The 27,673-nt window shown below is 38.6% G+C and overlaps 1 protein-coding gene across 2 annotated transcripts in view; it reads left to right on the top strand.

Moving 5' to 3' along the window:
• EPHA5 (EPH receptor A5) overlaps nt 1-27,673 on the top strand; it is a 439,656-nt gene that overhangs the window by 286,340 nt on the left and 125,643 nt on the right. For both annotated transcript variants that reach the window (XM_089669983.1, XM_089669982.1), the window contains exons 4-5: nt 11,057-11,212; nt 20,403-20,738. In XM_089669983.1, the coding sequence (XP_089526109.1) occupies nt 11,057-11,212; nt 20,403-20,738 (492 nt within the window). The remainder of the gene's footprint in view (nt 1-11,056; nt 11,213-20,402; nt 20,739-27,673) is intronic.

Genomic DNA, 27,673 nt, shown 5'->3' with positions numbered 1-27,673 from the left:
GTTGGTCTTAATTAGCTCCACTTTTATAAGATATGAACTGTTGGTATTTTATTTAGAATTTGGTGCATTCATTGTTTCACAAGGTAATAACGGTACATTTTAGAACTAAGCAAATCTCGGTCATAACTTAACCCCTTGGTGCCGGCACCTCCTGGTCCTTTAAGGGTTTCAGAAGCTGGGAGGCAGGGCTGGGTTTTAGGGTCATGTGACCGCCGTGATTTGCAAATCACGGCGGTCACATGATCGGGAAAGAGGAGATCGGGACCTTTCCGTGAGTACCGGACATGTGTGCTGGGAGTGCACAGGGCGCGCGTTCTCAGCACATATGTTTTACTTAATTGCACGCAAACGAGCGACCGCTAGGCGTCAAGGCCCAGACATTTGCGTGCGGCCGGCTCCAAGAGGTTAAAGCAGCACAGATGCTTAACCTGTTGCCGCTGACAGTATGCAGATATGTGGCCTCTTGTCTGCTGGGCCTTGACACCGAGCGGCTGCATATTTGCGGACCAAAAGTAAACAAGCATGTGCCGAGAACACGCACTCCCAGCACACTCATGGAAAGGTCCCGATCAGTACTTGTGATCGGGACCTTTCCGATCATGTGACCGCTGTGATAACCAATCATGGCGATCACATGACCCTAAACCTTGCCCAGCCTCCTGGCGTCTCAAGCCCCTTAGAGGGCCAGGAGGCGCTGGCGCCAAGGGGTTAATGAATTTAGTGCAAAATGTTAACAAGAGGGAATAATGACAGAACTTTATTGAATCCCTTGTCTATTATTCACATAAAGCTATAGGCATCACAAGCCGATTCTTATTTCTTTTTAAAAGTATGGTGGTACCATTCACCAATTCCCTACAGCACCCTACATGAACTGAGGGCAAGCCTGAAGGATTTGCGACAGATATAATACAGTGTCTTTAATGGGAAAAATGCACAAGTCGCACAGCAAATTAGGTTTGCACAGAATTTACTCAACAGCTCTGTATGATCACAACATTTAATGCATGTACATGTGCATGCTTGTGCAAGCCCAAAATGTAATTTTTGCATAGCGAGTCATTTCTGCTGCTGTTCATTTGCTTTAGAGGATTAGGCTCAATATGTTTGCTCTTAATTACTCTTGCAGTCTCTTGGCCTCAGGGTATGGTAGTTTGGAACACAGCTTTCTCATATCATATTTTTGCTTCCTGAGCTGTCATTTGTACCAAACCTACTACCATATAACACGTAACCCACTTAACGTGTTACTAAACCCACAACAGTAAAATCAGTCTGTATATGCAGTAAAGCATGCTTGTTATACTCACTGTGGAACCTAAGGGGTTAATCCTCTGGATTGTGTAAAAAGGCTGTTTGATCCTCTCTTCTCTGCCCCTCCTCTTGTTGAAATGACCACCTGATACAGACTGAACCCCTGGTCACATGCACATGCTCAGTTTGGTGTGTATTGCTAGAGTGTTTTTTTTTTCTTGGGAGGGTGCATGTGATCAGCAGAGGGCCAATCAGCACTGTCCAGACAGGGGATCAGAGGTTTCACATTCTCCTAGAGCAGAAAGAAAACTCCTACTACAAGCTTTAACCAGTGCTCTGCTGAAGTCACACGACTGCTTTAACTGCTGATGAGAAAAGGTATTTAGCAGTTCGTATTTACTAAAATAATTGCATTTCCATGTTGTGTGTACTGTAGGAGACCAGATATAGTGCATGCAGGGTCCTGGGTGTAATATAACTTTAAGGGATAGCCAAACAAACCTTGTAAGAGGGAATGGCCTCCCAGACATCAAGGGAGTCCTTACCAAACCTCTTACGTATGCACATCGTAAAGCTGAGCTCTGCATGAAAAGTTTGATTCAAATATGTTCTTAATAAACACAAAGAACGATGGTTGTGGATTACCTTGTAAAAGTAGTGGTGACATCATCACTGTGTTTCAAATTACCTGTGCAGAGAGCAGACCTGTGGAAACAACAGGAACTACAAGGGAGGTGTAAACAAGACCAGTCACCCTGCACAAAGAGAGGGAGCAGCAGTGACTGGTCTTTATTACAGAAAACCCTTACACAGAAGCAAATTAGAAATGTTTTATGCTGGATTACTACACAAATATGGAAGTAATACACAAAGGACGCCAAGATTTAAGTAAAAATACATATGGCTCTTCTATTTAGAAAATATATGGTTTGCCTGGAGTTAAACTTTAGAAGAGACATTTTAATTGGAGTATACTCTGCAGCCATATACATTAAAGACATTACTCAGACAGCAGTCTTGGCAGGGGCATCCCTGGGGTTGGTGTCACCTGCTGTGGTAACACTTGGTGACACCCCGTCTGACGGATTGAGCATAATGGATCGGAGTCCGATCCATTATCCTCCCCAATCCGCGGATCAGATCCATCCTGCGGGGATCGTTGGTTTGCAACCTATACGGGGCTTGAAACCTATACCTATACTGATCTCTCCATGAAAAGGTAAGTTTTAAAGCAAGCCGACGATCCCCACAACATGGATCGTATCTGCAGATTGGGGAGGAAAATGGATTGGACTCCAATCCATTATGCTCAATCTGCAGATTCGATCCATCCCGCGGGGATCGTCGGCTTTCTTTAAAACTTACCTTTTCGTGGAGCTTGTCCGGTGTCACCCCACGTGATTGGTGTCACCCCCCGCGCTTGCCTAGGGACGCTCCTGTGTCTTGGTACTTTTTAAGTTTGTTTTGTATATGTGGAAAATCCAGATAGCTTATAGATATGGATTTAGATAAATAGCCAGCATAACACATTGTACACATAAACTTTTAGCATGTTCAAAGGCATTATTGAAGTTTATGCTATGTAACAGCTACATTATGTTGAACTGCTTCATTAACTGAATTGTAGCATATTTAAATCTCATTCTGTATCTGAACAGCAATTACTTTCATGGAATGGTAGGTGAACTTTCTGACGTAGGTTTTTGTAACTCTCATATTTCATTGTAAAACCCTTAACCCACAAATCCCATGCTCAAACACTTTGCTGATCTTTCCTCTAATCTAGGGTGTGAGTAATTATAGGATACCACATTTATGAATTAGCCTTATGTGCACTTAATTAGTCCATTTAAATATACAGACACGGCTTGCAATGGAGAGGCCATCTGGATTAAAGAGAAATTCTTAATTGGAAGAAGCGCAACAATCTTTATTCTGATCACAGAAGGAGCTTTGTCTGGTGCCGAACAAAAGAAGCGGCAAGGTACAGGTCTTTGCTGAAATCTGTCAGAGCTATCATACATATAAATTACAGCTGGAGGAAATGTATTGAATAGAGGGCATGTCTGGTTCACAATGTACATTGAGAAAGCTGTCAGCTAGCTTATACTCTCCACAGGTTTTTCTACAAAAGGCCTATGGGAAATAATAGACATTGGTGTGGTTTCAGGCTTTCTCTGCTGATATTCACATTATTAATATTATAATTTGGTGGCACGTAGAGGAATGGATTTCAAAATATTGTATTGTCTGCTCCCAGTACAGAGAATTTGTTTTATGAATTCATTAAAAGAAAAAAAAGGATGTTTATTTTACTCTAGGTATGTAAAATGCAAAGGTCATTAAAGACTGGAGATGCTTGTTAGCTACGGTATTGATATTCTTTATCTTGAGCTGAAGATGTGCATTCTGCTCCCCATCAATATTCTCAGCCATGTTTCTAGCCTTCCAGTACTTTATTAAACTACGAGAATTGTCTCTGTGAGAAGTCTCTTTTGTGTGCTCGTTTCAACTCATAAAGCTACTGATTGTTTTCTTGCAGTAATCTTTAGCACCGCTGCCTTCATAATCCGGACTGAATGTGAGCTGTCAGTGAAGTACGGGACTGTTAAACATGTTTTGCATCTAGCCTTCAGCTAAGAATACATAATAGCAAATAAATACAGTGAAAAGTACCTCTTACTAACACAGAGATCTATGTTTTAACTAAAGAAATGATAAAACCATCATAGAAAAGAACTGATAAATCTATAATAAAACAAAACTATGGATCCAGTCCATACCTAAAGGATATCAATCAAGGTATCGGGCTCAAGTACAGTTCTTTCAAGCAGTGATGAGGAACATTGGGGGGTACTAATGCCAAGTAAGTGAACAGGGCACAGAAAAGGAGGAGTGCTTCATCTTAGACAACACATTCTCTACTGCCAGGGCCAAATTACTGCTTGGTCAACACAGGCCATTACCTAGGAAGGCAAGGTTGCCAGGGGCAGCACATAGCCACTTACACAAAATATTCCTATCATTAATACATTTTTATGTGTAATGAAGGTTTCCAAACTAGTGCCTTGACCAGTGCCCTGACTAACTGACTTTTATCATTACGTCTCTGCACATTTTGAGCATTTTGTAGATGTATAATATTTATTGTACTTAAAGTTGTCTAATGCTCTGTACATGTAAAACTGAAGCTCCGGAGTAGGCTGACCATTTGTCTACTTTTCTAGTGGTCAGTTCTATGTGCATTGATGTGGTAAAACTGTCTTTTTCAGTCTCTCTGTCCCCAGTGAAAGTCGCTGTCAGTGTAACTTGTAGCTATGACATCTTTATGTTATACAAAGGTATCCAGTGGACTGTGATAGGAGGAGGGCAGCACAAGAAGGTTGGTCTATGAAGACAGAAAGTATAAATCCAGCATATCTACAGCTATCCCTGTGTTTACTGCTGCAGTTCTTGATCCTTAAATAATGTAGTAGGCTTAGATGTCTTTAAAAGGGTGCTGGGATGTCAATTCTAAGAACTAGCAAATATGCTGAGTGTGAGCAGGTATATCAGCTAGAAACAAAAAGACAGTAATTGAGTTCAGCACCTTAGTTTTCTAATTCAAAGAGAATGTAGTTATGTGTAACCAAAATAAATCACCTGAAAAACAAAATGGTAATAGATGGCCTCTGCAAAGCATGTGTGGCTATTTAAAACTGCAATAACACATGACTTAGTTTAATTTTACCTATATCTACAAAATAAAGTCTCTTGGCATGCTTGTGTAAAACTTACTAATACTCATGTCATGAAATTTTTTGGGCAGTACAACAGTTTTTAAAATTACTAATTATATTTTGCAATTTCATTGACAGGTATCTGCAATGCCAAGTAAGATATTTTGATAGGGGATACAAACCTTGCTTTATACCAGCGTGTTTAACTATTCTGTAAATTCTACCTCCAAAATATTGAATTGATTGTAGAGATTTGTGTGGGCAAGTCACCTTACAAAGCAAAATTACGCCTGTTATAATGGGCCTGAATTTAAAAAGTAAAGATTTGCTATCTTATAGGGGACATCTAGAAACGTTAATTGTGAAGTAACACTTAAAGATTTTCCCTTTGGCTTGAAGTCCCTCTAAAAATAGCATTGCCCCTTCCTGTTCTCTTCAGTTCCCTAGAAGTTTGGATCCCAGGGGATCTTCTTTTATATGATGTGAACTGACTCGTTATTCATTATTACTGACCTAAGTGGTGCAATTGCGTCACAATAAAATGGGCTTGCATTTTAACAGTTGACCTTAAACTCTGCCTGTTTCTTCCCTATAAATATGGGATACTTTTCTTACAGCAAGTGCTTTTTGCTGCTCGGCAATTCATTGCTCGCCATTGGATGCAAGCTCTCCCTCCTACACTCCAAGCCTGGCGTCTTGACTTTAACTCATTTTTGTCATATAAGAAACTCATTTATGTTCAGAGGGGATGTCCAGCCAAGTATAATTAAATCTGGGATCAGTGGTTGGCTGTCCCAGTTGTTGACATTTACTTTTGATGTGCTATTGACCTCCAACATAACTAAGGTTATATTTTGATAGTCAGTTATACAATCAGAATTTCCATCTGTTACAATTTTGCCAAATGGTACCATTTAGGATGCATGATCGTTGTAATCTACTGGTGATGTTGTCAAATTGTATCTTGTAAGCGTTTCTTACTTTTCTTAATAAAACACATTTGAAAGTAAAAAGAAAAATAGCATTGCACTTCCTTTTCCTTGAACCTCATAGCTCTACATCTGCAGCATGAGATTGTCTAAGGCACTGCTGCCTGTGATTGTTAGTCTCACATAATTTGGTGATGTCAATGCATGGCTCTTTTTGCTGGATTCTCCTTGCTGCTCTGCTTCATTCATTTTGTGGATCTGTTCTTTCTGCACCTCTTCTGCTGCTTCTTGAATAATCTCTCAAAGGTAATCAAAGTACTAGCCATCGGGGGCAGCTCTGACACAAGGAAGCAAAGTCCTGCCTCTACCAAGTAGGCTACTTCCACACATGAACACAATGCAGAAAAAGACAAGATAATGAGAAAATGGGGACTAGTTATTTGTCTTCTGCTTGCTTACTTTGGTCACAGCGTCCACAGTTAAGATTCTGTTTAAAGGATAAGTTCACCTTTGGAACATGTAACATGTTCCACAGGTATTTAGGTTGGACCAAGTAACATGTTCCAGCTCCTGCCTCCTCTCCCCCCATTCCCTCCTTCCCAGTTACAGCAGGTGGGGGACCTTCTCCTGGAATCCGCTGTTGGCTCTGTCCACACAGCCGAGGTATTCATTCACAGAGTTCTGATGGCTTGTAGTAAACTGCGAAAGCAATGGTGAACATTCTTGTAGCCCATTGATTCTTCCTACCATTCAGCAATTTCCTGTCCTTACAAGGTGTGGGCCGACAGCTTACTGGGTTTCTGCTGGATCTACTCATTACAGGCTTTACTGTAAAAAAATAATTAGTGCATTTTTTTTTACCTGAAAAAAGATGTGTATTTATTATTATTATTATTATTATTATTATTATACGTTTTTTTTTATTTATTTTTTTTAAAGGTGAACTTAGCCTTTAAAGTCTATTTTTAGATAAGAATGAGGAACGATTAAAACTGGTGTCAGGTTTTTATGGTTTTCAATTTCCCAATCAAAAAATTTGACATCAATTTCAGTGTCAATGACACCCTGTCATGGCCTGACTCAGAGGGTGTCTGTAAGACAGAATGCAAATTTGAACCACCCAAGTGAGAACACAGACAACTGCACTTAATAGTTTATGCAAATCTATGATCAAGCAAATACATTTTTTGATGTATATGCCAACAGCCCTGATTTTTTATTAAAAGACCTCACTTAAAAAACTACAAGCATTGTGAAGGAAGGTGAAGTCTGGACATAACCTAAATTGTACTCATCTTCAAGTCAAACAGGTTGGCAAGTTTGATTTAATGTTGGCAGAATTATTATTCACTGTTGTTGTTTATTAACTTAAAAAAAGTCCACTTTCCAACAAAATGCCAAGCAGATTAAAAAATGTTTGAACAAAGCAGGCTGGTATTCGTTGATGAATGGGCTCATTAACACAAATGCATTGCTTGGAATGAGCTATGTTTAACTCAATATGCTCTATTCCTACTGTCTATAAAAAAAGGAAAGTACACTAATAGCTATATAATTATGCATGCTCCATCACTCAAAGCAGCATTGTTTTACACAAGTATAGCAATTTTATTTCAGATTTCACCTGCATCAGAAGTTTAAAAAAAGTGAAATATAAAGAGTATAGTTTTCCTTTACCCAGTACCCTTACACCACAAGTGATATTTTATTGTAACAAAATAAGTGTAACTTTTTTTAAACAGGCATATTATTTCTTATTCATTGAAAAATTACCTAAAACCCCAATATGTCCCCAAAGTCAAAGTCGGTTTACTTTATTTTAGCAAGACCGAACCACACACCAAGAAAAACAAAGCTTATTACAAAAACATTTATAAATGATACTGTATTTGTTAAATCCTAGTACTGATTTATGAAATATATTAGGTTGTGGGCAACTCTAAAGCAAACTTTATACAATATTTATCATTCACGTCCTTAGCATTTTTTTTTTTTTAACGTCTCACTTTATAGAGGATATGGAAGCAAAACAACCCATTTAGTTTTAAGTGCAGAGTATTGAATGTATCTTTGCAACTACTGCATTGAGATGCAGCATAAATAACCTCTTGACACGGGTCGCACAGATATATATGCAGCCACTCAGCAGGTGGGCCTTAACACCAAATTGTTGCATATATGAGGTCCTGTTTAAACTACTTACCGTGCTGAGCGTGTGCTCCCTACACGCCCCCAGCATGGTAGCCAGCGGTGATTTGTAAGCTGCCCGATGCATACATGCGATTCGGAGCCTTCCGATCATGTGACCACTGTGACAGCCAATCACAGTGGTCACATGACTCGAAGGAACGCCTCTGCCTCCAGCTCCCAGCTTTTAGAACCCTTAAAAGACCAGGAGGGAGTTGACGCTAAAGGGTTTAATTTTTTTTTGTGATGTTTTGCCTGTAGATCTCATATTTTTCTTTTTTTCTAACCATTGACTACTATTATGTCACCCAGATGTATTCAGCATCACAGCATTGGATGTTAAAGGATTTTGGTACTTTCTTATGAATCTCAGGTATCCTTTCTGCCTATTCCCCAAACAAAAAAACACCATTAAATGTATACTTACCCAAATCTCATGGTTGCAATCAGCACAAACTTCACATTCTGTGACTGAAATGTTCCTTTTCACTGGCTGATCCTTTAACCACTTGCCCTCCAGAGGATTTACGCCCCGCCCCCCTTCCTGAACAGGACATTTTTTGCGGGACAGCACTGCGTTACTTTAACTGACAATTGCGCGGTCATGCAATGCTGCACCCAAATGAATTTTATGTCCTATTTTTCCCACAAATGGAGCTTTCGTTCAGTGGTATTTGATTGCCTCTGTGCTTTTTATTTTTTGTGCTATAAACAAAAAAACTGACAATTTTGAGAAAAAAAACTTTTAATAAAAATATTTTGACGTTTTGCTATTAATCTCCTTGGCGGTAATCCCGAATGTGACTAGGGGTTAATTTACAGTACCAAAAGCAGTAACCCTGAGCCACACTCGCGAGTACACTGTCGTGCTTGTCCTGTGATCTCCCGATCCTTACCTTGTCCTGTGATCCCCCGATGTCCTCTCGCTGTGTCCTCCGGCTGATGCCGGCATCTGTCTTCCGGGTTCCCTTCCCTGCGAGCCTCAGGACGCAGAGGGGTGGAACCAGCTGGAGATTCAAAAAAGTAAAAACATGACATACACACAATACATTGTAATCTGTTAGGATTACATTACTGTATCAAACCATTTCACCTAAATTTTGTCCCTAGTGCTTTGTCCAGTGCACTGCCTGCACTTTTACCGTTCTTTCTGCCTGGAAACTTGAGAATGTTCATGGCATCCAAAAAGCGTCCTTTTTAGGTAAAAATTGGTTTTAGACCAGCTAGAAAACAACGATAGTGAATTAGAATCACTTGCAGAATTGAGTGATAATGATTCGTGGGTAAATTCATCATCAGACACTGAAAGTGACGACAGCGACGATTCTGTGACTGAGCTCAGTGATGTGTGAACTTGGTGCTCTATATCAAATTTCAGTGTTTATGGTTTGATTATATTATTGAATTAAATTGTTTAGTAACATTATTATTATATTATTTTTTTTTTATAACTATTTATTATATTATCATTTATAATTTTGTGTTTCAAACTTTATCATACCCGGGATGTTTACTAGACTCTTGTTTGGACAGATTTAAGTGAGTTATTCTTAAGAATTACAGGCCTACAATATAAAACAACAAATTTCCATGCAAAACAATGTACCGCTTTGATATTCAAAAATATTGACATAGTTAGACCGCCAGGTAAAAAAAATTAAAAATAGAATTTCTTCATAAACTTAGGTCAAAATGTATTCTGCTACATGTCTGCTAAAAAAAATCCCAATACGTGTAAATTAATTGGTTTATGTGAACATTATAGCTTCTACAAATGGCGGTTTATATACCAAAATTTATTTATTTTTTTTAATACTAGTGATGGCGGCGATCAGCGACTTATAGCGGGATTGCGGCGGGCATTCTGACACTGGGGGGGAACTGACTAACTGTCACTGACATCACCAGTGACACTAATACAGTGATCAGTGCTAATAAAAAGCACTGAAACTATACTAATGACACTGGGCAGGAACGGGTTAACATTTTACACTGCTGTGTGTGTTTTACACTGTAAGCACATTGCTTTCTTTAGCTCTGCTATGCAGAGCCATACAAAGCAGTGTGCAGGAGCTGACAGGGGAGAGATCTGCATTGTTTACAAACAGACCTCTCCCCTGACAGTGATACTTGGCTATCGCTGGGTGCCGGCTGGGAATCACCGGTCGGGACCCAGTGATCGAGAGCTGAAGCCTCCAATGGCGGCATGGGTAGGGCGTGCATGCCCAATCCCCGGAAATGCAAAATCACGTATATATTTATGATTTTGCGCAGCCCTGCAGTCCTGTAGCAGTATTTCAAGCGGTTGAAGGGAAGCTTAAACATAGACAGCCTGCTCCCATCACCCTCCTCTCATAGTTGTAGTTGGAGGTCTTTAATAGGGTAAATTATGTAAGTAGTAGTTTAAATTAATTTTTATATTAGCTAAATATGTTAAAGTGTCAAGCCAAATTTTTTTTTTGCGTAGATTTGGATACAGCGGGGAAGGATTAGAACTCATGCTTGGTTTTAATTGCTGTCTATGGCTCCATTAGATAGCCGTACCCTCACTTACTGAGCTGCGCTTTTTTTTAGATAGGAAGTGAGAGAACATTTTTAACAGGTATACACACAGAAATTTCCACAGAAGGTCTAGCCTTCCCCAACTTTACTAAAGAAAATCATTTTTTCTGTTTTTATTACTGATGGAAATTTTCCCTCCGAACCTGTCACTGGGACAGGAAGTGAGAGTAACATTTTTCTAAAAGAGCTCCGGAAAGCAATATTAGACTGAACAGAAGGATCTAATCTTTTTCCACTCTAATCTAAAATATAAACTGATCTAAAACTATCCAAAATAAATAAAATGTTTGGCTGTACATTCACTTCAACTTCTATAAGTGTATTAATCTGTGACATATTTACACAAATATAAAAAAGTATATAGTACGTGTATAAGTAAGTTTTTGTATTTTGTTTGTTTTGCAGCATGTCGTCCAGGATTTTTTAAGTCTTCCCCTCACAGTCAATTGTGCAGCAAGTGTCCACCCCACAGTTATGCTCATCAGGAAGCATCGACGTTTTGTATCTGTGAGGATCGCTATTATAGGAGGGAGTCTGACCCACATACAATGGCTTGTACAAGTAAGACTGCAATATTCCTGCATCGAACAGAACTATTATTTCTGTTATTTATCACAAAAATTAAAAAGAAACATTTGAAGTATTAAATGTATTGCCCGTCAAATAGTAAGTCTTCACGTGTTACAAATGTACATGTAGAAGCAACATAGAAAATATTATAACATTTTTCAATGATAGTTGATTAATCCTTATGATGTTTTGTCTATCACCCTCATTGCATTTGTATTTGTTCTCTTCAGCTGGGTCTAAAATTATTATCATGACTAAGAAACTGATTAAAACAATGTTCAGGTTGGGAGTTTTAACCTCTTTGCGCCGTTTCCTCCCAGCCCTTTAAGAGTTTCAGAAGTCGGGAGGCAGGGCGGGGTTTTAGGGTCATGTGACCGGTGGTCACATGATCGGAAAAGGTCCCGATCAGAAGGGGAGATTGGGACCTTTCCGGGAGTCGCAGACATATGTGCTGGGAACGCATAGGACACATGCTCTCAGCAAATATGTATTTTCTAATTGCAGCAAATATGCAGCCGCTCGACGTCAAGGCCCAGACGCTGAGAAGCCGCATATTTGCGTGCAATCGGTGTCAATGGGTTAAACGTAAAATATAACGAAATGCAATTTGCTCAGTTTTAAATAGAGTGAAAAGTAACTAGAAAACCTGTCTGTGCTGCTTGTGTCCCCTTTAGGGAGATTCAGCCTCTCTATTTTTCCTGGTTTTTATCACTGAGAGTAAAATTTAATGAAAATTTTAAATTTTGGATTATCACCATAACAGGAATAGAAGGGAAATCTTCCAGGTCTTTTGACCCTTATGACTACCAGGGATTCCCTCACTTTGGAGAGATTTCCTCTCACCTGTTTTGGCTATGAGACAGGTAGTGAAGGGAAATGTCCCCAACAGGAGACAGATAACAAATACAAAATGGCAGGGGTTATAACCTTCCCTTATTGTATCTAAAATGTCATTAGATCTAATTTAACCATTTCAATACCGATTAGCAATTTTACACCTTCCTGCCCAGGCCATTTTTCAGGTTTCAGCGCTCTCACACTTTGAATGACAATTGCACGGTCATACAACACTGTACCCAAACTAAAATTTTATCATTTTCTTCACACAACTAGAGCTTTCTTTTGGTGGTATTTATTCACCGCTGGGGTTTTTATTTTTTGCTAAATTAACAAAAAAAGACCAAAAATTTTAAAAATACCCACATTTTTCTTTGTTTCTGTTATAAACGTTTACAAATAAATAATTGTTCTTCATAAATTTAGGCCGAGATGTATTCTGCTACATGTCTTTGGTGAAAGTAACCCAAATTAGGATGTATTATTTAGTTTGTAGGAAAGTTATAGAGTTCACAAACTATGGTATAGATCTGAATATTGATCAATCCTGAAGTACTGACAGCCAATCTAATTTCTTGAGGTCCAAGAATGTCAGAACAGTACAGATATCCCACAAATGACCCCTTTTTGCAGAGTAGACAGTCCGACGTACTTCATAAGAGGCATGGCGAGTTTTTTGAAGTTGTATTTTTATGTCATAATTTTTCGGAAAATTAAAAAATTAAAAAAATTATTTTCACTATTTTTTTTTTTACATACTGTCACCAGTGCAGTACAGCGTCATCATATAACTGGCATGGCGGTTAACAGGGACACTGACTGGTGACAGTATGAAAAAAAAAATATTTTTTTTTTTTTATTTTTTTTAATTTTTTTATTATATTTAATTTTTTATTACATTTTTTTTTATTTTTTTTAAGATTTTTTTTCCATATTTTACTATGACCAAAGTAGTACAATGTTACCATAGTAACACTGTACTACTTTGGGGAAGTGATCAGTATTTTTTTTTTTTTTTTACACAATTTGCTTATAGCAAAGAATTACTTTGCTATAAGCAAGCATTTACCTGAATGAAATCGATTCATTCAGCTTTTTTTTTTTTTTTTTTTTTTTTTGGTGCTTAGCTGTGATTTGGTCACAGCTAATCACGACATGTGCATGTGATTAGCTGTGACCATTCACAGCTAGGCACTAGTATACAATGGATGGCATCATGAATGAAGCCATCCATTGTATACAACTGTCATGTGACCTGCTGTGATTGGTCACAGCAGGTCACATGGTACCAGCAACGGGAGCCGGTACTCGGATCTGTCATCGGCCGTGTCCGAGGTGCACGGCCCGTGACAGATCCCGCTGCTGCGTCGCTCTGCATTACCGCAAACGGCGCATGTGCGGGAGCACGCCAAATGGCGTGCACCCGGAATGAAGAGGCACATCTGAAGCCGCCAAACGGCCATTGGCCGGGCGGCTAATGGTTAAAGCAAACACATAATGGGCAAGCAACATGTTGCCCTTAATTCCCACATACTCCCAGCATACACTTCTCCTTTGCTCCATTACCATTGCATTCAGTTGAAAAAATTTAAGGCAACACCCAATACATCTGAATTTGGAAGAGCATGCAATCCTGCATATAACATAACTGGGCCAGTGAGGTATTCCATGGCCCAGTGTACCCACATGGAAGAAAAATATATTTTAAATATACTTTAAAAATATTCTTCCCAAATATATTCACATATATTTGAAATTCTACAATTTTGTCCGTATGCGATATATATATATATATATATATATATATATACTGCATATTGAAATGCTTTTTATATATTCCAAAATATCTGAAACATTTTTAAAAATATATTTTTTTAAATATACTCTTCAGATTTTTTTTAACATATGAAATAGTCATTTTAACATATATTTTTACATATATTTGTAAATGCATTCCAGAAACATAGATTAAATGTATTTTTAAAGACATACAGTATATTTTAAAATGTATTTTTAAAAATAATTTTCCTATATTTTGTAATAAAAACTCATTTATATATATAGAGCTTATGAAGCACACAGTCACTCACTTCCTTCTTTTTAAAGGCCATTTTTGCCCAATTTTATTTAAAAGAAAGTTCCATACAACCTAGTTTTCCCATGCAGGGGTATCCACCATCAATGCAAAACAAAAACAAAGATTCAGCCTCCTGGCTCTCTTTAGCAGCACCGGTGCTCAGGCTTCATGTCTCGGTCCTCTTGACCATTAGGTTAGCGCCCTTTCACAGCACTCCTGCTTCTCCAGCCCACAGGCTTGGGCCTGTCTGTCAGACTTTTCTGTGCCACCATGCACACTTGTGGCTGCTCCCTTGCACCCACATGGACTCCCCAGGAGGGTGGAGCCTAGAACCCTGGTCCTGACTCTAGAAGAGACCCACACACACCTGACCAATCAGTCTCCTGACCATTCCCAAAACCTGGTCTGAGGATTGGAGATTTAACCCTCCCAAAGCACTTTGAAATCTCCAGGCTCCAGGTTCCGAAATGTACTTTACAACCAAATGAGGAAAGTGAAAAGCCAGTTTCCTCTGCATTAAACAAGTACCCTGGAGCCCCTGAACCTGCCTTGTTGATAATCCCAGTTGATATATCCTTTCTACACTGTGACAGGTTGCCACACTGTCACAATATATATATATATATATATATATATATATATATATATATATATATATATATATTGAATATGGCAATATGGCCAAAATTGTGGTATTTCACATATATGTCAATATATTTGGAGAGAATATTGTACAATATATTTAAAATATATTTTTCTTCCATGTGGGTAAATTACAACTTGTAGCTTACCTGGTGATTTCCTACATTCATGGTAGAGGAACAGGTGACCGGGAAGTCAAAGGTGGGTATATACTGCTTGGGAGGGCTACATTAAAATTAAGCTATTGCTTTTCCCTGTGTGGGTGAAGCACAGATTAACCTTAAGATCCATGCAGAAAATAACTATAAACTTTGTCATACAACTTGTTTTCTCACCATTCAAATATGATTGTGATTACTGTCATCCAGTACTGGGATGGAATGGGTCAGGCTGTTGTTCCATGGGATGTGGTGGAAATAGGGGCCCCTAGCACTTGAGACAATATATTTAAAAAATATATATTTTTAAAAATGTATATTTTTTTAAAATATATTCTTCAGATTTTTTTAACATATAGAACAACCATTTTAACATATTTGTAAATGTATTCCAAAAATACTGGCAATATATATGGGAAGAATATTTTTTAAATATATTTCAAATATATTTCTCTTCCATACGGGGATGGAGATAGGAAAGAGTGCAGGGCACATTATATATCACCTAGAATTAGGGTTATGGTCAAAATAATAAAGTAAGGCATGGCTAAATGGGTAACAGGCTGGCCATTGACACCCATGTTTCTTCCCAGCCCTGAAAACAATTATCCGCTATCAACCATCTTGAGACCTGACAGAAATATTCTCGTGTGTGTATATTAGCTGGCCCATGAGCTTCTGTGAATATAAATGAGGGCTGTGCTGCATATGCAACACAGGTCAGCTACACTAGATGGTTGTCTCAAGTGACTGTCAAATCTGTTGCATGAATTTCATACGTTTTAGTATTGGACAAACAACATAAATACAAATATCTAAATCATAGTCTGGTCCTTGTAGAGAGATATTTACTAGCTATCAATAGTCAATGCAGGTGATATCAAGACCTGTAACACTACTGGGCACCTGTGCAGCAAGCAGTGAGTTCTCCAGACATAAGCCCCATATACACGTTGTGAATATCGGACGAATGACTGTCCGTTTTTTTTACATGCTAGTGAAGAGGTTACTAAATTTATTAAAATTCTGGTACAACAGATGTAATGTATTGTAATGTATTTGTATTGCATTTTTGGACAAAAACTGTAGTCGTTAAATGAAAATCGCATAATCTGGTATCGTACGGCAAACATTTTCGGGTGATTGCTGTGTACTAACGAACAGATTATCGTACGATCGTTTTGAAAGTGGCATTTTTTTGTTTGCTTTTCTGATCATGTGTACAGGGCCATACACCCATGCCTGAAAGTGAATAGGGGAATGATGATCGTTGCTATTGCCTGTTGCCTTTTGTCTGTCTTTGTGTAGTTTTTTTTTTTAAACTTTAGTGAGGAAGGTAAATAAAAAAAACTTGCATAATTATATATTGCAGCACAATATATGTATTAGCAAACAAGACCACAAGTGCTATGTATACTTCTTGCTATAAAACATAGGTTACCTTGTTTATTTATGGCATACAGTATATCTTACAGGGAAAATAGTTATTATTATTATTATTCAGGATTTATATAGCTCCAACAGTTTGCTCAGCACTTTACAATATAACGGGAGACAATAAAGCAACAATACAGTTCAAAACAAGAGGGTTAGGATCTAAGAGGGAGGGGCTAGTAGTACAAAAGGTAATAACTGTGGGGGATGGACTGGTTGGAAGAGTATAAGATTTGATTATTAGCTGAGGGCAGGATAGGCTTCCCTGAAGAGATAGGTTTTCAGAGATCTCCTAAAAGTGAGCAGAGCAGGCGATAGTCTGATAAATTGGGGTAGAGAGTTCCAGAGGATGGGGGAAGCTCTGGAGAAGTCCTGGAGATGTTCTTTGGAGGAGTCAAGGGAGCTAGAGAGCAGGAGGTCGTGCAAGGAACGGAGAGTACGGTTTGGGTGATATTTAGAGACAAGATTGGTGATGTAATTTGGGGCAGAGTTATAAATGGTTTTATATGTTATTGTTAAAGTTTTGAATTTTATTTGTTGGGCAATGGAAAGCCAGTGGAGGGATTGGCAGAGCGGGGTGGCAGATATGGAACAGTTAATAAGGTGGATGAGTCTGGCAGCAGCATTCATGATAGACTGAAGAGGGGATAGCCTGCGATGAGGTAGGCCAATGAGGAGGGAGTTACAATAGTCAAGGCGGAATGTAATATAACAGGTGTGGAGGTGGGTGTCCTAATATTGTGCACTTGTAATAAATTTGGACATATGAGCATTCAGTGTCTTTGCCCTGTACCACACCTTCCATGTATAATTTATATGCTAACAGCCTTACATCTGATCCAGAGTGCTAGACCTAAATGGAACAAATAGTGGTTTTGTGCTTATATGTTATTTGAAGTAATACATCCCATATTGGATGACTTGCTACAAGGTGTCAGAGAAAGCCATTTTGCTAGTAAAGAGATGGGTACAACTTTTAGCTAATCTTTAGTGCTCTGGAAATATATATACTTTTTATTTGTAAAACAAAGAATGTTTTCCTATACTAAAATACAAAAATAATTCATCAATTTAACACATATAGACTTAAAAAAAAATTTCAAAAAATGTAAAATAGAATTGAGCCAAAACCATTATAGTTTCATTTTAAAGTGGACCTCCAGGAGAACTGCTAATTACACCGTTAAAATATTTTATTTAGTAAATTGGATCGTGCTTTGCTGGGTCTTTATGCCTTCCTCTGGATCAACTGTGGGTATAGGATTATAACTTTTTTTTTTTTTTTTAAATGGTTGAACTGGATGGACTTTTGTCTTTTTTCAGCCAGACTAACTATGTACCTGCTGAAGGTTATGTAATTCTGTAAAGCCAGTCTTGTGATTTACACACTTCTAATCATATCTGTTATGCTTCACAGCCTGGGATATCATAGTACTATTTCCTGGTTCAGGGTTTCTGCTATCTGGATCAGCACCATACTCAGCTGACAATGGTGATAATGCTAATTCAATGGGGCTGATTTCCTAAAGAAGTCTGTAATCTGCACACAGTGTGTGAAAATCTATATCAGTTATCCAAGCATGTAAAATGCACATTCTGGTTTATTCTCCTTATTTATTTTTATTCATCAACACATGATTGGGTATTCACATCACAGTTGCAATTTGAGTGAAGATTCTCAGCTGATTAGCACGTAAACCCTATTGTCTAGGGGTCCTTTCATGAAAACTGAAGCTATTTTACATCAGTTTACATCAGTTGATTCAGCTATCTTCATTTTAGTTTTATCACTGTGCATCTGTTGTTTCCATCTCTGGGTTTTTTTTTAGTTTTTTTTTTTAAATTTTAGTTTTTGAATAAAATAGTCATGTGGATAAAAGTGTAAACAAAAAATAGGTTTCTTTGCTAAAAATGGAAGTTTACATCAGTTGATACCAGGGGAGGACTGACCATTCGAGCACTAGGGCACTGTCCGAGGGCCCGGGGTCGGTAGGGGGTCCCATGAAATGCCCCTGGTACCTTTTTTATAGGCTTTTTTGGGTCTGCTTTGAGTGTGGGCAAGGACACAGGGGCCCCATGATCCCCTATTGCCCAGGGGCCCCATGAGTTGTCAATCCGCCCCTGGTTGGTACAGCTATTTTCAAGTTAGTTTTATCACTAAAAAAAAAAAAAAAGAAAAGAAAGTTCCCAGCTCAACTTGCCAGTCAGCTTACCAACAGCTGAATTAACCTGTCTAACAGTATGCGTTAAAAACAGGGGTTAGTTAGCACACATTTGCAAATACATACATAAGGCACAGAGCCTCGTCACGGCACCCCAATATTCTGCAGTCCTAACTCTACAAGATTTGAGAGCCCCCATAGTAGAGGCACATGTATTTACTGGATAGACCAAGGGCATATGGACCTGAGCTAGCCCACCCCTCCTTAATGGCACAGGTAAGCACTGGACACCCAGCGTGCAGCACAATGGCAGCCAGAGTGTCCAGTGCACCCCCTCACCAACAAATCAACAGTACAAAAAAACTGTTATAGACTGGGGCAGTAGCCATTTTTTGTATAGTTTTACCACTATACATCTGTTGTTTCCATGTCTGTTTTTTTGTTTTCTTTTTCTTTTAGTTTTTAAAGAAAATAGTCATAAGTGGATAAGGGTATAAACAAAAAATAGGTTTCTTTGCTAAAAATGGAAGTTTACATCAGTTGATACAGCTATCTTCAATTTAGTTTTATCACTATGCATCTGTTGTTTCCATGTCTGGTTTTTCTTGTTTTTTTTTTTTTAGTTTTCTTTTATTTTAGTTTTTGAAAGAAATAGTCATACAAGGATAAAGATGTAAGCAAAAAAGAGGATTCTTTGCTAAAAATGGAAGTAAACGGAATGGACGTAAATGGACAACATCCATTTACAGAACATCCATACCAGAATCCAGAGCTCCACTGCAGACCCTCACCTCCTGTCATGCATAGACAATTCAATTGCGGGCTAATGTAGCCTGTCTCCTTCCAAAAAATGTAATAAGATAACAGTTGCAATCCAACGTTATCAACCAATGTGGTAAAATGCGTTAAGTAAATACATTATACAATTTTCTTGAGATTTTTTCTTTAGATTTACCAAAAAACATATAATACGAGGTCAAACCTAAACAACACTTTCAATTGTATCCAGTTAGGTGGGCCCTTGCACTACATAGTTGGTAAATCTAAAAGAAATTGGGTAGAAATTGAACAGAAAATTGTATAGTGTATGGCCAGCCTAAGTATGGTTCTTCTGGGCGAAGACATTATGTCTGCAGTTGCTTTGTTTATAATGGAATAAAACACCAGGATGAGTTCACATTGGAGTACAACTCTTATCTTCTATTAATTTACATTTGTTTATGTCGAAAAAATTAAAAAGTATGCAACCTTTTTCCATTTTTTCTGCAGACCTAAAGGTACTTGGGTGTAAATGGATGTTTGTTAATTTACATTTGTCTGCTCATAGACTTACATTGTGGTTCTGTCTGGATCAGGGGCGGATTGACCATTCGAGCACTTGGGCACTGCCCAAGGGCCTGGGGTCAGTAGGGGGCCCCATGAAATGCCCCTGGTACCTTTTTATAGGCTTTGTTTGAGTGTGGGCAAGGACACAGGGGCCCCATGAGTTGTCAGTCCACCCCTGGTCTGGATCTCCCTGAAGAACTGACAGATAGATCAAGACTAAACATGCATGTGAAGAACATCCTGGAGGTTAAGAGGGGACACAGAAAGCTGACCTGCTGAACCAGGAAAAAAAGTATGTCTTGCTTGTGTGTGCAATGTGATAATATGCAGATCATTCCGATAAAAAATAATGTTTTAGTCCTGGTAATGATAAAGAAAGAAGGAAAATATGTAGAACTAGAGATTCTTTTTAACACATGACCATTGCCATACAGCACACAATGCTAATATTCTTGTATTATCTGCACTTTTTAACATGCAGCTTATGTACAAATTATTTCTGATATATTTAACATAAATAAATTCATTTTTATCCATTAAACCAGGGCCACCGTCAGCTCCACGCAATGCTATTTCCAACATCAATGAAACAAGTGTGTTCTTGGAATGGATGTTCCCTGCAGACACGGGTGGAAGGAAAGATGTCTATTACAATATTGTATGCAAGAAGTGTAACTCCATTTCCGGCATATGTGAGGAATGTGGAATACATGTCCGTTATATACCTCAGCAAAGCGGCCTGAGAAACACGACTGTAATGGTAATAGATCTGCAGGCACATACAAATTACACCTTTGAAATTGAGGCTGAGAACGGTGTGTCTGAGCTGAGCCCAGGATCTAGGCAGTATGTCTCTGTAAATGTCACCACCAACCAGGCTGGTAAGTGTGATCTGATATATTGTACAAGGCAAAGCATGGCAAAACGAAATAAAATGCTTTGATGGATTTTCAAATATATGGCTGAAACTGCTGAAAAAGTATTTATTTTGTTGTTAGGTTTAATTTTGTTTTTGCTCCTTAATTAGCTGTTGCTTTTACGTCTTTTGTTTTTGGGGGGAAAAAAAATCCTTTAAATGTAATTTTGGTTTTGAGAATGAACGTATGTTTTACTCACCATGTAAATATATTGGTATATTCAATGTTTCCAGTAGCTGTATTTAAATCTGTGTCCTATCTGAGATGAAGATAGAAAAATCAATGCAATCTTCAGAATAGGCACTGTCCTTCTCAAAGATGGCCATGGCAACAGAGGAAGAATATTTCAATAGTTATTATTCAATTAAAATGTTCGTTTTAAAGGACAACTGTACCTTTGGTACAACTGTCAATTGATCACATTCCTCCACCCCTTTTAGTGCACCCCATCAATGAATATACTTATCTTTCTCCTTGATCAGGTGATCTTCACTGTGTGACCTGGTCCAGGTCCACACAGCCTTTCCGATGGAAACACCTCTTCCAGATGTGCATGGTATTTGCGGTGTGCTCACACAACACCCCCTTCCCCTGTACACCAATTTTGAGTTGGTCTTAATTACTACCATTTTGCTTATTTGAGAACTGGTGGTCATTCTTTTAGAATCTGTCACAGCCATAGTGGCGGTAATGAGAACCGAAACAGATGCAGTTGGTGACTCTGATCCTTCGCAGCATAAAATCTATTTATCAAGCTATGATCAAGGCCCCCTGAGATCTGAAACATGTAAGCTGCTTGAGTTCTGTATTTTTTACCTCTGCCTATACTAAATAAATGGATTTTATGCTGTGAAGGATCCGAGTTACCAACTGCATCTGTTACAAATCTTCATCGCTGGCTTTTGGAGCCTGTTGATCGATCAGTGGATGATAGTCTTTCATGTTAAACTGGATTATTGGGATAGTAGCACAATTCACGCTTTAAGGTAGTAAGAACTACCTGAATCTGGCGTACGTCAATAGAAATTGGTGCAAGGCTTCCACGAGTTAGGCGCAGGCCATGTTAAAAAGGTCATACTGCCAGAAAAGTAACATTACTACTTTACTGAGTTCTCCTGACAGGGTTTCAGCAAACTAAACGTCATTCAGTTAGGATTTACATCTACTTTAATTCAAGGCTCAATATGTTCTGGGTTCGTTCTAACAGTCTGCCCAAGACCCAGTTTATCTTGGGCAAAATATCATTCCACACTTTATTGAGGGCCACTCCAGTGCATTTTATTTCTGCATCAAAAATGCATGGACAGTAGGTTTTATGGGTTTCAATGAGTTTACACCAGTGTGGTCAGTTCCAGTGCATTCCAATGAAGAAAAAACAAGTATAACATCCTGCATTTTTTCTGAATTGAACTGTACTGGAAGACAGCACAATGCATAAAAATGCACTAGAATGCATCTAAACACATCAAAAACGCACTGGAATGCACATGCCCCTAATTGTTAGGAATTATTCAATATTTCCTTTTTTTTCTTTGTTAAACTTTAATGCAGCACCTATACTGTGATATTGTGTAGGTTTTCACTGTCCTATTTTTGTTTTTTTGTTGTTGTAACTATATTTGTAAAACCAAATAAAAATGTATTATGGAAAAAAAAAAAGAAAAAAGGGGAAAGTGCACTGGAATGTATAAAAAATGCATCAAAAACGTGCCAGAACACATAAAAAATGCTCATATGGAAACACATCCTGAAACGCATCTGGACTGTGTTTCTGTTGTGTGAACTGGCCCTAAAGGAAAAGTTTGAGATGACTAAAAAATAAACACACATACTCAATTCTGTGCTGTAGCATTGGTCTGAGGCTGAAGCTGACCCCGCTGACTCTAAGCCCAAGAACTGAGAGATCACATGACCTCTGATCGTTCAGTTCTCAATCAGCTCTGAGCAGACAACAGAGACCGCCAGTCACCGCTCTGTGCTCTGCCCTTCCAGCACTGACCATACTTCTCTTTTAATTTCATGTTCAGGGTGTTCTGATGAATCCACTAAATTAAATTATGTATCTATTTTATGAAATTAACATTTTGAGGATGTTTAAAAACACACAAGCCAAGTGTTGCCAATTGAAATGCCCAAATCTACTTTCCCAGTAAAGGCAAGCTGTGCCTGGGCAGTGACATCACTGCAGTACATATGGCCGAATGTCTGCTATCAGATGAATTATGAATCAGATGAATGCTTTATAGCTTTATTTATAGCTCCCTGGTTGGTAATTGTTGCCTTCCCTGAGTTTATTAGCCCTTAGAAAATGCCTCGATTAATGAAAGAATGTAATCCATTGTGAAAACATCCTGAGACTTTTCTGAATGGCTTTTCAGTCAGCGCCTTTGATCACGCACGCCTGTGTTGTATTTCTTTATCTAGCTGAGGAAAAGAACAATAAATTGACAACAAAAAAGAGATATATGTTTCTTATGTAAAAAGAGTTTATTGAGCTGCAAGGAAAGGTGATAGCAATATTTTTCGTAATGTAGTAGCAGATGTACACCACTGGTATTCTATTAAAAAAAAATGTGTATTACTCTTAATAATGAAAAGCCTGAATAGCAACTACAACTTTCTACATTTGCCGAATCACTTCGGAAGAAAACAAAAATGATGGAGTAATAGAGAACAGAGCACTGTGCTTTTACCTATTTTATGTATTTATTCAGTTAGTGGCAAGTCACTCTTGAATAACAAAGAAGTAGTGTCAAATTTTATGTGCCCAACAATCAGGCAGCAGGAAAACTCGACTGTTGTATATTGCAGTTAGTCTGGAAAGCAGTCATTGTTATTATTTTTATATATAATCATTTATATAGACCTACTTATTTTTTTTTATAGCATATGTTCAAAGCTGAACTCCAGTTAAAGGGATTAATACATAGATACAATACTTACAAGAGAGCTGTCTTATCCACCAAAGGATTTGTAATTCTATTCATCCTCTTCTGATATTTACACTGTTCCGCCACACAGCACAGACCGGTCAGGTGACCTGATTTATCTCTGCTGTAGTTCAGTAACACTTATAGGTTGTGTCCCTCCTCCAGCCAGCCTGTGATTTGACAGTGAAAGGAGAAGCAGGAGACTGATGCAATCATCTCTCTTTCACTCTGCTCTCTCCTCCCATTAACATGCTTCTTGCAATGCAGCACAACTGATTGGCTCCTTGTGCTGCTTCTCCTTCCCCCAGTCTAAGCTCAGCTGTACAGCGATTGCAAAACGCTGATACCATGTCAATTTCAGATACCATTTGCATTTAAAATACATTCAATGATGTATTAAGAAATACAAAGCTGCAATAATTTGTTAGATTATTTACTGGTAAGACATGAAGACCATGACATATCTTTCTGAACAAGCTAAGACCTCATAGCTAGGGACCATGAGACAAGTTTCTTTGGTATCTGGTTAATTTGTTCCTAGGCGAAACTACTGGTAACCAATGTGATTTCCAGAACACTGTCACGTGGATCATCATAGGGCCTTTACTCATAAGTCCCCAGGACAGCTGCCACCTTGCAGCTTCCTCTGGGCATGGCCCAGCGAGTGAGACAGTCCCTCTCCAGACCAGATCCCTTGCGGTGATGTCCTGCAATTAGCTTCTAAGTATATCCATCCTGGCCCTCAGCCCTGACACCTCTGAGGCCTCTAGAACAGCAGCACAGTCCACGGGCTGCCTGAGGGCAGAAGCTCCTCAGGCTCTGAAACCCTCCTGGGGAAAAGGAACCCAGCTCTCCAGTGCTTTAGACTACTTTTCACCTTTCCAGTCCCCTTCTGGACACTCCTCTCCAGGGATTGGCTGGAGCATGATACATATTCAGGTTGGTTTTCTGAATCACCCTCCCTAAGCTCTGGAAGCTCCTTCCAGAGGAAGGGGGAAGCAATCAAACTTCCAGCCTCTGAAACCTTGAAACACTGTATAGATGCATTGTAATGTGTTGCCATTCATTCTAAATGGCACCTAATGCACATATACAGTATAAACAAAAGCAACTAGCTTTCATCTCAATGCAGTTTGCAGATTTTTAAACAATAACCTTTGGGGTGTGTTGTGTTGCTCTTCAAAAAAAATCTGCATTTTTTTTTTCATGCGTTGAGACTCATTGGGAGCCCATTCAAAGTGAATAGGCTGCCTTACTGAAATGCATATGAATTCATGCATAGATAAGTAGTTGGACACTTGTATTAGAGCTATGTCTTCTATATTTTATCTAAGATCCTAGTTTTTTTCTGACAAACCTAAAATACTACCCAAAATGTCCCTAGAGCATGCCCGGAACATTAAAATGAAAGCATCTGTGGGGGAAGGGACTGATATGAATGGTTCCAATATAGCAACACTAAATAAATATGGGGAAATATTAGGGCTCATGCACATGGTTGTATGATCACACATAGTATCTTGCTAGAAGCGAGATCCTACGTAAAATTTTGTCCATACAGTGTATGTATGTTTCGTTTGTACTAATATTTACAGTACATGGTTACAGACTACAAAGCAAAAGTACCCTATTGGTTGCTAGGATGCAGGCAGCCATTCAGGGCCAACAGGGTAACTCAATAGTGTGTGATCAAGTGTGTTATATACAGTATTATTGATATTTACATCTTGGCCATGAGCAAGCCAAAAGAGTACATTTGCAGTGTACACGTCAGTACAAATGATTACACGTGTAAAGCATATAATATGGCTCATATGCAGGACAGTGGACACTGATGTTTTTATTTTTATTTTATTTCTCTGAACACAGTGCAAGTATACTGATCTTTAAGCAGCTATGTGCATCAGCCCGTAGAAACAATAGACGTGCGTTTAGTTAAAAAAAAAAGCTGTACTGATAAAAAATGCTGTGTTTTTTTGAGGCCATGTGCATGAGTCCTAAATCAATAAGTAAATAATTTGAATTATTCAGATATGTTCAGGATTATACAAACATTTTTTTTCTAATGACTGTACTTATGCACAGCAATAATATCAACAGCATGAACTCCCACATCATGATTGTATGTGTTAATTAAAATTGCTTTGAGTGCACTACTCTAATTAGCTGCTAGACAGGGATAAAAGTGACACAGTGAATTTAATGTAGTAACATTTACATAAACGTATGTGGACCAACTCCTTCTGTTGCCCCCAGCAGCAATGTTGCTTCTCATGGTTCTGTACTGTATATATAACAAAGATCATGTTCTATTATCAGTATGTTTAATAAACAGCAAGATAATTAAAGGTAGACATGCCTTTGGATTTTCCCTGATTAGCTAGTGTAGCACTACCCCCTTAGGAGTCGCTGAGTTATTTTCGGGTTGCTTGTCGCTTTGAACCCCTCTCTGAAAGCCCAATCCCTGCTGATACCTCAGTACTCTTCTGACCAAAGTAAATTATCACCAGAAAATAGACTCACACACAGATTGAAGTGAAATGATATGATGTTTATATTAAACTTGGATGTAAGCTCAGTCAAACAGTAAAAAATTGTATATGTGCATGTAATGGCAATTGCCACTATTAGTAACTCTAAGAAAAGAAAACAATATATACAGCAAAATCTCAATCAGTGTTGGCAGGCCTGCTATTCAGACGTTAAGCCAAAACCTCAAACCTGAGGTTTTGCTATTCCCCAGTGAGCAACGAATCTGTCAAAGGTGGAACTAGCTCACTTTGGGCCCTCAGGATCTGATGGCAATGTTTAAGTCTGCAATAGAAAGGAGCTCCTTTAATTAGGGTAGTCAACATCCCTTTAAATACAACGAGAAATCGTATGTGCTCATTGGGGCCCAATTGGTGCACTACAATGATCCAGACTTTTTAAGTAGGAAGAGATGAAAGTTGAAATCCCCCAAAGAATTAATACCAGGAAAGAAAAAGGAAGATCAGATACCAGGGGCAGACTGACCATTTAGGCACTCGAGCATTGCCCGAGGGTCCAGGGTCAGTAGGGGGCCCCATGAGATGCCCCTGGTACCTTTCATAGGCTTTTTTAGGTGTGGTTTGAGTGTGGTCAAGGACACAGGGGCCCCATGATTTCCTATTGCCTGGGGGCCCCATGAGTTGTCAGTCCGCCCCTGTCAGATACTATCCCTATAAGTGGCACTTAACTTAGGTGGTGTTTCTTTAATGCACTAAGCAGGTTGCGAATGATAGGCAAAAAGGTGTTAGAAGTTTGCAGAAGCACTTACTGGCAAAGGGCAACTCCTCTCTGGGTTGCAGTAACTAATGGCAATGATAGGAGATGTTCAGACGTGATTCATGCTGATTGCAGAGGAGAGAAGCAGAAGACAGAAATTACACTTTGTGCCCTTCATAGAGACAAGTACACCCTATCACTACAAAGGGATATTCTTAGTTCATATTTCATGTCTGGGGCTTACAACCTCTTTAAATTAATAGGAATGCATTTCATGTATTTTATGCATGTTATTTACCTGTAAAAACTTCTCTTGTGCTGCCATTCAAAAGCCTTGAAATGCATCTGGGTTCCGCCATCTTGGATGTGATGTCAGAAGCCCCAACAGACTCAAGTAATTCTCTGTAGTATTCCTTTCCATTCCTCCCCTGGCAGCTACATAAAAGGTTGTGTATGGAGGTGAGCAAAAGAAATGGAGATTCTGGTCCAGCACAGACAATAATTAGACACTCCAAGAGGAGGGAAGGGCTATGACATGCAAGAAGGGATGGAAGCTGTGCTAAGGAAATGACTCTTCCTGAAGTATTCAAATTTGCTAACTAGTTTAGAGGAACATTGCAAGTCAATCAAAATTTATTATGGAAAAAAACAAAATCTGCATGTAGGCATTTAAAGTGCTTCAGTCTCTTTAAAGTGGTTGTAATTTTAATATTTTTAATTTTA

The sequence above is a fragment of the Staurois parvus genome, unplaced genomic scaffold (assembly GCF_062004578.1).
Source record: "Staurois parvus isolate SC_StPar_1 unplaced genomic scaffold, SC_StPar_1.0 ptg000086l, whole genome shotgun sequence".
In the NCBI taxonomy this organism is placed as follows: domain Eukaryota; kingdom Metazoa; phylum Chordata; class Amphibia; order Anura; family Ranidae; genus Staurois; species Staurois parvus.
This window is presented reverse-complemented; position numbering and strand designations above follow the sequence as displayed.